A 12,975-nucleotide genomic window follows, 5' to 3' on the forward strand; every position below is an offset into this window, starting at 1 on the left:
AATGGGAGGTCTATAAATAAATAAATAAATACATAAAATTAATAATTGGGGGGAGAAGGGGGCGGTATAAACGTTTACGTGAATCCCCTGGCATTGTTTTTTTTTGTACACCGGTATATTTCGTAGTTACAAAATGGTAATTTCATGAATACGGTTTTAGTGTTCTGTATTGTATTTATGTTTTGTTTCAATAAAGATTTTGGGGGAAAAAGGAAAAACAAAGGGGCGGTCTCGCCGTGCGTCACTTTCATATCGTGTGTTTACGTCTTCCTCCGTTGCTTTACGGTACCCGTGGGCGTGCCTAAGGTCTTTTGCAACAGGCAATTCCAAATTACGTTAGCATTTCCGAACGATTTCTTCCGGGTTATGCTGTTCCTCCGACCGCTAGGGGGGGGTCAATCGTATATGAACTTTCAGTTCCGACAGAATACAATTTATCAAAAATTCCACATTTTCGCCCTAAACGCACTACAGAAAAATATCTCATTCTTGTGTCGATCTGACGTACATTTAATTAATTGTTTTTTGCTTCACCTGCTCTTACTGTAAACGACTTTATTCCGAGATATTTTACCACCTGAAAGGCATAATGCAGGGGGAAATTATTTTCTACTACCGCTTTATCTTCAACGCTTGTTAAAAGATAGGGAGCAGTATTGCATAAATTTACAAGTGGCACGGTAAACCATCTTTGGCCATTTATGTGACAAAACTAGTATCATCGTGAACAGATAGAAAACAAAAAGGAAGAAATGTTTTACCACGTAAGTGTGGGTCTTATTCTCTTCACAGTATCTCGGCAATTTAAAAATTATATAGTAGATGCCCTTTGTGTTTCATAGGTCCGAATACTAAAAATCACGTGGTTTGACTCATATATGTGATGCCCTTTTATTTTCACAGATATCTTTGGAACATGAAATTTTACTTCACCCCAGGTATTTTGGTCCCAATCTCTTAAATACCGTGAAGCAGAAGCTTTTCACTGAAGTGGAGGGCACGTGTACCGGAAAGTAAGTATTTATACTGCATTCTGTAGACCAGGGGTGTCAAACTCACTTTTGTCGCGGGCCACATAATATTTATGGTGTTGCACGGAGGGCCGTTACGACTGTGAACCCATAGGAACGTATGATCGCCTTATATTATCACGTATACACAACATATTGATGGATAACTACTTTTGAAATCAGAAGCCAATTCAGTGGTACCTCTACTTACGAAATTAAGTGGTTCTGGAAGAAATTTCTTAAGTAGAAAATTTTGTAAGTAGGGATGTGTTTTCCATGTAAATGCCCTAATCCGTTCCAAGACCCCCAATTTTCAGACATAAATGTTTTATAAAGCATAGAAATGCATCAAAACCTGTAATACATACAAACGTGTTAGAATTAGATTATTGCACAATAAATGAGACTTGTGCATAATTTAAAAAACAAAGAATAGAGTAAAGAATAAAAATGATGGTCGTTTACCTTTTAATTGCTGTCCTCATCGCTTTTTGCCCTCTTTGGTTCATGTTCTCTCTCATAAGTGGTTTTTGCCTGGCGTTTTGTAAAGAACTGATTTAATAATGTGGCGACTGTCGATACATTACGGTCATATTATTTGGCGCGATCAACCAAACGCATCCCAATTAGAAATAAAAACAATTTTCTCCTTTTTTTCTTTTCCTCGTTTCTAATTCACGTAAAACTATCCAAACACATATCATGTCTACACACATACGGTAGAGGTCCCTCTTAGCCAATGGGATCCCAGGAAGATGCTATGTAATAGCCAATGGCAGAGCAGCTATGAGTATGTTGCATTCAGGAAACTCCGGAGCTGCGAGTAGCAGCCCATACTGTGTTTTTACCGTTCGTATCTTGAAATTTCTTTCATAACAAGAGACGATATTTTCCTGTTGAGGCGTTTCGTAACTTGAAGATTTCGTATGAAGAGACGTTCGTAAGTAGAGGTACCACTGTAAATAGTTTGTTCAACTATTTTCAATTTATTTTGAAGGAGGGATTGTTAACAAATGTTTGCAATAGCTCATATGTAGCGTTAAAAGTGAAACAATTTGAAAGAAACATCAAGTCAAGTCAACCCACATGATTTGCCTTCGCGGGCCACATAAAATGATGTTGCGGGCCGGATCTGGCCCCCGGGCCTTGAGTTTGACACCTGTGCTATAGATGAAAGTAAAAAGGTACGGGCCACGTTGAGACGCTGGGGCCTAATATGGGTCCTGCGCGTTTCACTTTACTGTGAATACTATGAAAAACCCAGCCGATGTAAGCACAGGGAGAACATACAAACTCCACACAGGAAGATTGGATCTGAAATCGGAACTCTGTATCTCAAAATTTTGCGACAAACATGCTAACCATGCAGCTGCCAGTTAGTGAATCAGCTCCCGTACTAGTTGTTATACACAATCAACGTTGTGCAACACATCCACTAACAGCATGCCCATTCTGTTGGCACAAACATGGAACTTAGCACCTTCCAGAGCTGGGCATTCTGTCTATGTGGGGGCGGAGCGGTCCGTCTATCCCCCATGACTGACGCCCATTTTGCTCATGGTCGACGAATGATGGGAACCTTTTTAAAATAGACGGACTAAGCATAGTCGGAAGCCCATGTATTTAATTCGTTTTTCGTCTGTAGAACATCTTTAGTCTATTTTTCGCGGCGAAGCTTCCATGCCCGCGGCGAAGAACAATAGTGAGTTGTTGTTGCTTGGGGGACAGGTTTGAGTGAGGGACCAGGCTGTGAACAAGGTTCCATGGCACAGAGAGTCACTGTGAGTCACTGCTTTTCTTCAAATATCGGCCAGTGGGGGTGCTATCGAAGTTTGCGGTTGGAATTGCTGATGGAAGCCTGTTTAAAATCAGAGGCGGACCAGCCTATAGGTAGGTACTATTTCGCCCCCACCCCCCTGAAAAAAAAGACAAATGACGGACGACGGAAGGGTACCCACACTGTAGATGAATAACGGATGCTTGATTTTTCGTAAAATGCCCAGCTCTGGAAAATTCTATTTGAAATCTTTCTAAATCAGGCCTAAAGTTGCCCAAAGTATTGAACGAGTCAGAGCTGATTGGTGTTATGTTGTTGTTGCTCACTCTTGTTTTGCATCCATTGCTTCAAGATAGCACCAATCACCAGTCAATGCTTAGCACAACAAACTTGGACATACTGGTCTCCAATCAGTCGCAGGGCAATTGTAAATTAAACACTGAGTGTAAACTGTTTCAGCCCTATAATAGTCATATTACACTACCAAAGGACTGTTTACTTATGCTTCTTTTTCAGGTATGGTTTTGTCATCGCAGTCACTACTATTGACAACATCGGGGCAGGAGTGATCCAGCCAGGCAGAGGTTTTGTTTTGTATCCAGTCAAGTACAAGGCAATTGTGTTCCGGCCATTTAAAGGGGAGGTTGTGGATGCTGTTGTGACTCAGGTTAACAAGGTGAGATTCGAGATGTTTAGTGGTCATGTTAACAATAAAAAGAAAAAGGTAACATTGAGTAATGACATTTTTAATTTGCCAGTCTCCCTCCACCTATGCAGAGAATATGAAAGACATAAACATTTAGAAATAATGTAAGATGAATAACAATTTTATAAAATGACAATTTGAAAAGGGCAGTGTAGGTGAGTTTATTAGTACTCTTTAATTTAGTGCAAAAATGTGAATTAATGTGCCGAGATGTAATAATTCAGCTATTCAATTGCTATAGGTTGCAGAGGTACTGCAGAGTGTTAACATTCAAGAGTGATACAGATTTAAAAAAATACTGCAGTGTGGTTTACAGCTCTACATTGTTATGTCATTTGTTCAGGTGTTTGATGGCATAAGGGTAGAAGCTGTTTTGTAGTCTTGTTTTTCTGTTGCGATACTCTTGTAGCATCTGCCAGATGGAAGAAGTGTGAAAGTGAGAATATTTAATGGGTACAAATGTTCAATGGCATCATGCATTAAATTTCAACATTTGTTGTCACCATCTTCCTGGCCGTGGAACAGTGGACTAGCTCTACACTCATGGCAGGTTCCAAACTAGGCACAGCCAAGGCAAAGAGGAGGCCCCTGTTTGGTGGCCTCAGTATTACACCTCTGCCATTTGCAGATTTTGTGGTTGTGTTGGTTTCATTAAACTGCGATCCCCAACTCTCACTGGAGCGGTTCGAAGCAGAGCGTGAATTGTTTGGGGTGACAATCAGCACCTCCAAATCTAAGATCAAGGTCCTCAGTCAGAAAAGGGTGCAACGCCTTGGCCTCTCCAGGTCGGTAATGAGATCCTGCCCCAAGGGGAGGAGTTCAAGAATCTTGGGGTCTTGTGCACGACAGCACGAGTGAGGGGGGGGATGGAGCAGGAGATGGACAGGCAGTGCAGCATCTGCTGTGATGCAGTCTCTGTATCGGTTTGTTGTGGTCAAGAAGGAGCTGAGCTGATCTACGTTCCCACCCACTGGCTGATCTACGTTCCCACCCACTATGGTCAAGAGCTGTGGGTTGCGACCAAAACAACAAAGTCCCGGATAAAAGTGCCTCTTCCTTAGAGATAGGGTGAGAGGCTTGGTCATTTGGGAGGGACTCAAGAGTACAGTTGCTCCTCTTGGGGTGGCTTAGGCATGTGATCACAAAGTGTCCTGGATGCCTCCATTGTGAGCTTTTCTGGGCACATCACACTGGTAGGATCAGGGTTTTATGTTTTCTAATCGGCTTGCTAAAGTGTTAAAAAAAAATGTTGAATTGTCACTTTGCATTTGTACACATCAAATGTTCAAGTTTAGCTTCTCTTAGTCATGTTTGATGTTTTTGAATTTTTTCTGGTTCTTCAGGTCGGTTTGTTCACCGAAATTGGACCCATGTCATGTTTCATCTCCCGTCACGTGAGTCAGCTTTCACTTTTACTTACCGCCTTTTGCACACCAAACATTTTTCCATCAACTCTTAACGGATGTTTCTTTTTGTAGTCCATCCCCTCAGAAATGGAGTTTGATCCCAACTCTAACCCACCATGCTACAAGACAGTCGACGAGGTAAAATATATGCCGGTACTCTGTTTTGTGATGAAGTCAAAGTACAGTTCTATGGACAAATTTTGTTCTCACTCTGATTTAACAGTTCTGACAGCATGTTTTTTACGCATCATGTCAGCAACTTTTTTTTGTGTTTACCTCAACTATTGTGTAATTGGTAAGAAATTTGAAGTGATTTTGGTTGATGCAAAAAATGGTACAATACTTACTCTCTTCTTTTTCTTCCTCATTCTTTGCGGTTGAAAATAATAACAAATCTTCCGCCGCCACCACTTTGTTTTTATTTATTGCAAATAGTGTATCTTTGTTCATCTATGCCAGCGAGGGGAAAAAAGCTTGCGGCTTTAAATTTCTTACATGAAAATAATCTATAAAAAACTTAAACTTAAAACTTTATTGTTTTTTTTTAAATGTTGAAACAACTGAAAAATTGAATAGTAATGGGTTGCATGGTTTGCAGACAGTTGCAATGAGCATAAGACAGGAGACAGAGCTGGAGGTGGTAGATTTGAAAATGCTAAGATTCTCTTTAGGAGTGACAAGGATGGACAGAATCAAGAATAAGCTCATCAGAGTGACAGCAAAAAGACTATTTTTTGGAGACAAAGCTGCAGAGGACATACAGTGAATATAAAAAGTCTTTGCACTCCTGTTCAAACTGCTATAAAAAGATAAAAACACTAAATACGGTTATATCAAAACTTTTTCCCACCATATTGAGACCTAGAATCTGTAGAACTCTTCTGAAAAAAAATCTATGTGTGTATTTTCGAGAGTTGGAGTAAAAATAAACAGCCGAAGTAATGGGGTTGCTCAAGTGTGCACACACTCTTAACTGAGATGTGGCTGTTTTCAGAATGAACCTGTCACATTCAAACCCGTGCTAAATGGGAATCAGCACACACTTTGCCACCAAACATTACTTTTGGAATTATGGCCAAAAAGTTCAACCTTGGTTTCACTGGACTTTGAAGCATTTTTCCACATGTGTTTGGGTGATTTTTTTTTTTTTTTTTAGTGTGCAATGAAATCAAGGTTGAACTTTTTGGCCATAATTGCTAAACGTTTGGTGAAAACACAGCACTGTTCATAACCAAAAGAACATCATAACCACAAGAAAGCATGGTGGTGGCAACACCATGTCTCGGCACTCTTTTTCTTCAGATGGAATTTGGACCATAGACAAGATAGATAGAATTAGGGTTCTAGTAGAAAGAAAAAAAAAACCTAAATGCCAAGAAAAGCCTACTAGAACAACTTAACTTTATTTTTTGTCCACCCGTTTCCAGCCATCTCTGGGGGCGGCCATTTTGTCACTTCTGTCAACTGAAAATGACATCACAACTGCTCAGGGCTCAGGTAATGACCAATCACGGCTGACCTGTTTTCTGAAGCTGAGCCGTGATTGGTCGTTACCTGAGGCCTGAGCAGTTGTGATGTCATTTTCAGTCGACAGAAGTGACAAAATGGCCGCCCCCTGAGATGGCTAAAAAGGGGTGGATTTTGATTCTTAAAGGGAAGTCAAACCAAACAGATTTTTTTAAGAATATGTTCTATGCAAGCCCACTAGTTGAAACAAGGCATTCTGATAAATATTACGTTTGTGGAATAAGAGTTAAGATACCCGTTTTTAGCCATCTCTGGGGGCGGCCATTTTGTCACTTCTGTCAACTGAAAATGACATTACAACTGCTCAGGGCTCAGGTAACGACCAATCACGGCTGACCTGTTTTCTGAAGCTGAGCCCTGAGCAGTTGTGATGTCATTTTCAGTCTACAGAAGTGACAAAATGGCCGCCCCCCTGACATGGCTAAAAAAGAAGCTTCTTTTGCAATTTCTTTGAGACCGTTTCTCCTTATGAAGGGTGTCAATTATGTTTTTTTGCACAACCGTCAAGTCAGCAGTCTTCCTCATGATTCTGAAACCTATTAAATCAGACTCAGACTATTTAAAGGCTGAGGAAAACCTCTGCAGTTGTTTTGCGTTAATTAGCTGACTTCGGACACAGGGAGCCTACAATGTTGAACTTTGTCATGATATTCAAAGTTTGTGAAATACTACTTTTTTTTTCATTTTTCTGTCTTTCTGCCATAATCAAAATCGAAACAAAGGCTCAAAATATTTCACTTTGTGTGGTGAACTAGAACTTTTACTTTTTCAAACAAAATATTGCCCTCAATATTACATCTTTTGGCAACTATATGTACTTGTATAGTTTATAGGTCTATATAATGGAGGAAAAAGTTTTAAAATTATTTATCTTTATCTAATTTTATATCACAATAACCTAGCATTTGAAAAGGAATGTGTAGACTTTATAATGCATATCCAGTGTAAAGTGGATATCATACCTTGGCATTATCGCCTATCACTTTAAACGGGATTCCGTTTGCGTTTCCGTCTACAAACTTCGATTCGCCCCCATTTCCACACCCCCTCCCTGATGAGCGATGTTTGAAACGAAAGACTAACAGTGGCAGGGAAGCCTCACTGCGGCATGCAAGCCTCACCGAGGCTGTACTGAATGCGTCTCCCTTTAGGTCAATGGGAAACGGAAGCCTCACCGCGAAGATAGACGATTACATAGATGGAAAAAATGGGCTTGTGACTATGCTTAGGCAAGGCAAGGCAGTTTTATTTGTATAACACGTTTCATACACAAGGTAACTCAATGTGCTTCACACAAGCAAAGGCACAACATCGACCAGCATTTACAAACACAACAGTTAACATTCAAAAGCAAAGCAGAGAAAACAAAAGTGGCTTACAAATATTACTAGAATGCATTTAAACATAAACAGAAAACTTTAAAAACATTGAAAAGTAAATAAAAGTGGGTTTCTAAACTATAAAAGGGAAAAAAAATATTCAAAATTGTTTAGAGGACCGTTGATCAAAGATATGAGAAAAAAGCAAACGTTTTTAACTTGGATTTAAAAGCATTTACACTCGGGCCTGACTTCACTTCTTTTGGCAGCTTATTCCATTTGTGTGGAGCATAACAGCTAAATGCAGCTTCACCATGTTTATCTTGAACTCTGGGCTCCACTAATTGACCCAAGTCTACAGATATCAGAGCCCTACAGGGTTATATTCAATTAGCATTTCATTAATGTATTCAGGACCCAAAGCATTCAGTGATTTATAGACCAGTAGCAAAATTTTAAAATCTATTCTACAGTTAATTGGGAGCCAGTGTAAAGCCTTTAGGACTGGAGTAACATGTTCCGATGCTTAGTCCGTTTATTTTTTTAAGGTTCCCGTCTTTCGTTTATCGCCTACAAAATGGGCGTCCGTCATATGCGGATTGATATACCGGTCACATAGGTGGAGTGCCCAGCTTTGGTGGATATATTGGTAGAACGATACTGGGAATGGAGTTGCCAGGTAGAAGGCAAAGAGGAAGGCCAAAGAGATTACTTGATGTGATGAGGGAAGACTTCAGCCGATAAAGTGTTGGAGCGGAAGATGCAAAGGACAGGGAGAGATTGAAAAATATCATTTGTTGTGATGTCACCTGGAAAGGGTTAAGACGAAAGTGAAGAAGTCTGTCTCCTCTGAATAAAATGGCCCTTACAGGGGAAGTCAACCACAGCATTTTTTTACAGTATGTTCTATGCAGGCCCAATAGTCGAAACATGGCATTCTGATTATTATTGTGATTGTGGAATATAAGTTAAGCAGTAAAATCCACCAATGTTCCAAAATGTTATACATGGCAATTAGAACCTTGAAAAGGTAAAAAAAAAAAAAAAAAAAATCACAACTATGTCGAATTTAGAATTAACAGAATTTGTCAATGAAACAACCAGCAACTACTGAACAATCTAAAAGAACAAGTACAAGATCAAACACAATTAACACTTAAAAAAAAAAAAGTTAACAATTCCAGCAAGATACCTTCATATGTTTGCGGCAGATGGCCATGCCACAGTTTTTGCAAAAATTTGACGCTTTCAGTGGCTTGTCACAAAGACCACATTGTTTTCTTTTGGCAGAGAGTGGCTCTGTGGCCTCCTCTGCCACACCCTGCTGGGCAACATCAGCATGAGGCCTCTTTGGCCTTCTGCGCTCAATTTCAGGTTCAGTAAGCGCCAGTCCAAGTTCTAATAGAAAAAGTCGTCGTTTATACCTTTTTGGGCGGTTCCAATTTGGGTCCACATGCGTGTACAACACAAACGCATTGAAGCACGACACATTCAACATGTGGTAAAAAAGGCTCATGGGCCACCTCAGTGACCGCCGGCGGTTCCCATAATTGCCACACGCCTGCAAAAACAAAACAAAACAAAACATCAGATGACAAGAGCTTCGATAGAAAGCTTTTGATAAAAAACAAAACTTGTGCTTACCTGGTTCAGGCGATCCACTCCGCCCTTGCATTTATTGTAGTCCAGTATAATTTGTGGCTGCTTCTTCTCTCTCTCCACATCCGGTTCCTGGTGCTTAGTACTTAACAGCAAAACGTTTTTTCCCTTTTTGGGGATATAAGACACCAAGGTCATAATGTGTGTAAAAGCAAATTTGCTTGAAAGGACCTCTCTATTAGTCAGCTGGAGGAGCTGTGGAGGAAGCTCTGGTTTATTTTTTCTGATTTTTCCGACGAGAGTCATTTTGTTTTTTTTTAACTCCAGAGCCAGGGGTATTGAGGTAAAAAAATTGTCCACTGTGACCGTGTAGCCCACCAAAGATCCACACAGTCCCAAAACTACTTTCATGCCCACATTTGTCTCCAGCTGTCCTCCTGGAAGCTTCCCTGTATACACCTCCAGCTTCCATGCGTATGAGGTGGCAACATCACAAAGTGTCCAGATCTTCAGTCCGTATTTAGCCGATTTGGAGGGCATGCATTGCTTGAATGAGCATTTGCCCCTACACGAGACAAGCTGCTCATCTATGCAAATATCCCTTCCGAGGTTGAACATCCGTGGGAGCAGGCTGCTCCATTTGGTCCACAGCTTCTCAATTGGGGTCATTTTACTGGCCTGTTCACGCGGTGGCCTGCGCAGTTTGTCATCGAAGCGCAGGGCGCGGGTGATATGTGAAAATCTCCCATACGACATCGTCTCAACAAATCTGGGACGTCCCATCATCTTGTCCCAGAGGCTGGCCGTTGCTTCGTTTTTAGATCGGAATATACCAGCCAGGATCAGTAGCCCCATGTATGCCCGCAGCTCCTGTGCCGTTAGGGTTGACCAGCCATTAATGGTTCTCTGACCATGTAGATTGGTCATGTCCACAATCAGCTGGATGATGTCCTCGGGGAAAAAGAGGTTAAATGCTGTCTCCGGGCTGCTGATCCTGGACACAGCGTATAATGTTGGCCCAGGGGTGGGGATTGGAGGGGGGACAAAATGTCCTGCCACATCGTGGGTCGGAGACCACAACATTTTGTTGTTTTTTGATGGCCACATGCCCTTGTATTCTTCATCGTCCTGCTGCTTCACCATCGTCATGTCCTCCTTCTCTCCCTCCTCCTCCACAGAGTCTTCCTCTTCTGTGGAGTTTTTAGGGGAATAATCCTTATCAGAATCATCCTCAGAGGTCACTAAAGAAGAGTCCGTTGAATAATTGGCTTCTGCTTCTAAAATCTTTCGCCGTGCTCCCACCTTTGTGTAACTCGCCATCGCTGCGTGTGTCGTTTAGTGGAAGTATAGATGAGCAGTCTAACACTCGTAGCCGGATTTACATTTACTTTTTTGTAATCTGACTGAAATTCCAAACCAAGATCTCTGATCACCTGTTTACTTGTGACGTGATATTTTCCGATCCGCCGTTTACATGCGCCACCCTGTTAATCTGATCAATCGTGTTCAGCCCCACTGTGACACGCGGAGGTCAGACGAGTTTATAGGGAGCCGTTTATTCCGATTAGAGTGGATCCGAATGACCAAATGGAATGAAAATGTTCCATATAAACATGTGAAACGGGGGTTGGGGGAGGCCGAATCCGAATGGAATTTTATTCGGATTCACATGGATAGTGTATTCCTTTTACCAATCCGAACGAGCGTCATGTAAACAGCTCTGTTGGGAATAGCCAGTAGCCAGGCTATGTCCGGTCTGCGCATGCTCTTTTTGACGTAAATGCGTAGTGACGTCCTTGTATACGTACTTTAAAATGGCAGCGTTTTAACAGAGCTCGTCTGAGACGCGAGAGCATGTTTTGAAGTACCGGTAACTTTTTTTTTTTTTCAAGGCGCTGCTTTAATAAACGTGTTAAATATTGCGAATAATGTGCCAATTATCTGAATGAACTCCATCTTGATAAATCATGTGATTTTTACATCGATCTCCGCGTGTCACGCGGCTGATCTGACTAACAGCGTCGAGCATGTAAAGACTGCGGATCGGAGAAGAACACGTCACATGTAAACAGCAAAAAAAAAAAGTCTTGGAAACCCATCAAGATGGGGTTCATTCATCTATTTAGCACAGTAGTCACGATTGTTTCAACACCAAGTGATACCATGTCATTTTTCAACTTTGGAATTTCTCAGTCGAAGGTTTCCAAGATACTTGAAGTTGTATCCATTTTTTTGTTTATGTTTGTTTGTTTTCAAGGACATTGTGATCCAGCAAGATGATGAGATCAGGTTAAAAATTGTAGGCACAAGAGTCGACAAAAATGACATTGTACGTATTTTTTTTCTCTAAAAAATAGCAATATATACTTTATTTGCGTGTTTGAACAAAACCAGTAAGAACAATGTTGTGTGTTTTTCAGTTTGCCATTGGATCGCTCATGGATGACTATCTAGGTGAGTATTACTCCACATTCTCAGGGTGGTATCAGATTTTAATAGAATCCATACATTACAGTGAATATTAAGTATGTACGTATATTTGAATTATTGTACATAACTAATAATGACTACAAGTGTATTGCTTCTTTTTTTTTTAGGTCTTGTGAGCTAATCTGCGTTGGAGGAGGCACATTTAGTGTAGTCTCAGTGTATGTAGTCTCTGTTTTTAAGGGGTGATTGAGCCTCATTAAAACATTTTGTTGTATTTTCTTTATGTAATAAAATGTTATTGGCAGTCCACTTCTATTCCGGTCATCACTGTGATGAGTCACTTTATTTTTAGTTTTCTGTTTTATTTGGTATTCATTTTATATAATGGGCAAGGTTTACTCGTGTTATTGGCAACTTCTATTTCTGTCAAGATTGTGATTTGTCACTTTCATGTATATCTGTTGTTCAACAGTGTCTTACATGATTCATTGTTTGTAAAATCACCTAGGGGGCATAATAAAATAATTTTGATAAATCTGTTCTTGTTTTCATTATAATGCTGTGAGTACATTCATTTTGTTTTTGTGAATATGATATACTGTATACATAATTGTGTTTTGCACTTATTTAATAGTTACCTGGTGAGTTTGACTGGGCATTGCTGAGGTACTATTGCATGTTATAAAATCCATCCATCCATCATCCAAACAGCTTATCCTCACGAGGGTGTGCTGGAGAATAGAACTATCCCAGCTGTCTTCAGGCACTAGGCGGGGTACACCTTCAACTGGTTGCCACCCAATTGCAGACGTTATTAAATATTATTCTGAAACATCTCATGTTTTTCTTATTTCAGCATATGCTTCTATAGGCAAACATACCTCCAGGAAGTGGAAAAGGAAGAAAATAGAGTTGGCCTTTTTTTTTTCGTTAGCTGTAACGACTTCTGACGTTGAAAGTGTCTGAAAAGTTCCGTTTATTTATGCAGAGCAGCATTTGTTAGAGTGAGGCCAAAGGAAATGGATGATGGACCGGTGGCTCATAATCATGTTTCCCCACCCAAAACATCTCAGAATCAATCTGTGGAGCATGTGTTGGGGACTGTGGCACACCAATATGGAAAAGAAAAAGTCAATTGTTAAGCCTAATAATTCAAAATGGAAAAATGAAAAATATTTCTCGGTATGTTAGTAAACATGGA

The 12,975-nt window shown here is 40.5% G+C and overlaps 1 protein-coding gene across 1 annotated transcript; it reads left to right on the forward strand.

Annotated features, from left to right (window-relative positions):
- The first annotated feature begins 413 nt into the window (after positions 1–413).
- polr2g (RNA polymerase II subunit G) lies at positions 414–12,309 on the forward strand. Its single transcript, XM_086023530.1, has 8 exons — positions 414–764; positions 904–1,013; positions 3,304–3,463; positions 4,837–4,887; positions 4,972–5,037; positions 11,602–11,673; positions 11,765–11,798; positions 11,942–12,309. Exons 1-8 carry the CDS (start codon positions 753–755, stop codon positions 11,953–11,955), a joined length of 519 nt encoding a protein of 172 aa, XP_085879656.1. The 5' UTR covers positions 414–752; the 3' UTR covers positions 11,956–12,309.
- The last annotated feature ends 666 nt before the right edge of the window (positions 12,310–12,975 follow it).

The sequence above is a fragment of the Filicampus tigris genome, chromosome 2 (assembly GCF_054856515.1).
Source record: "Filicampus tigris isolate MCC_2025a chromosome 2, RoL_Ftig_1.0, whole genome shotgun sequence".
Lineage (NCBI taxonomy): Eukaryota > Metazoa > Chordata > Actinopteri > Syngnathiformes > Syngnathidae > Filicampus > Filicampus tigris.

What these genes read in the sequence shown, in the direction of transcription:
- polr2g (XM_086023530.1), top strand. An exon ending in TTGTGACTCAGGTTAACAAG is followed by an intron (nt 3,464 to 4,836) that starts GTGAGATTCGAG and finishes CTGGTTCTTCAG; the next exon opens with GTCGGTTTGTTCACCGAAAT. An exon ending in GAGTCGACAAAAATGACATT is followed by an intron (nt 11,674 to 11,764) that starts GTACGTATTTTT and finishes TGTGTTTTTCAG; the next exon opens with TTTGCCATTGGATCGCTCAT.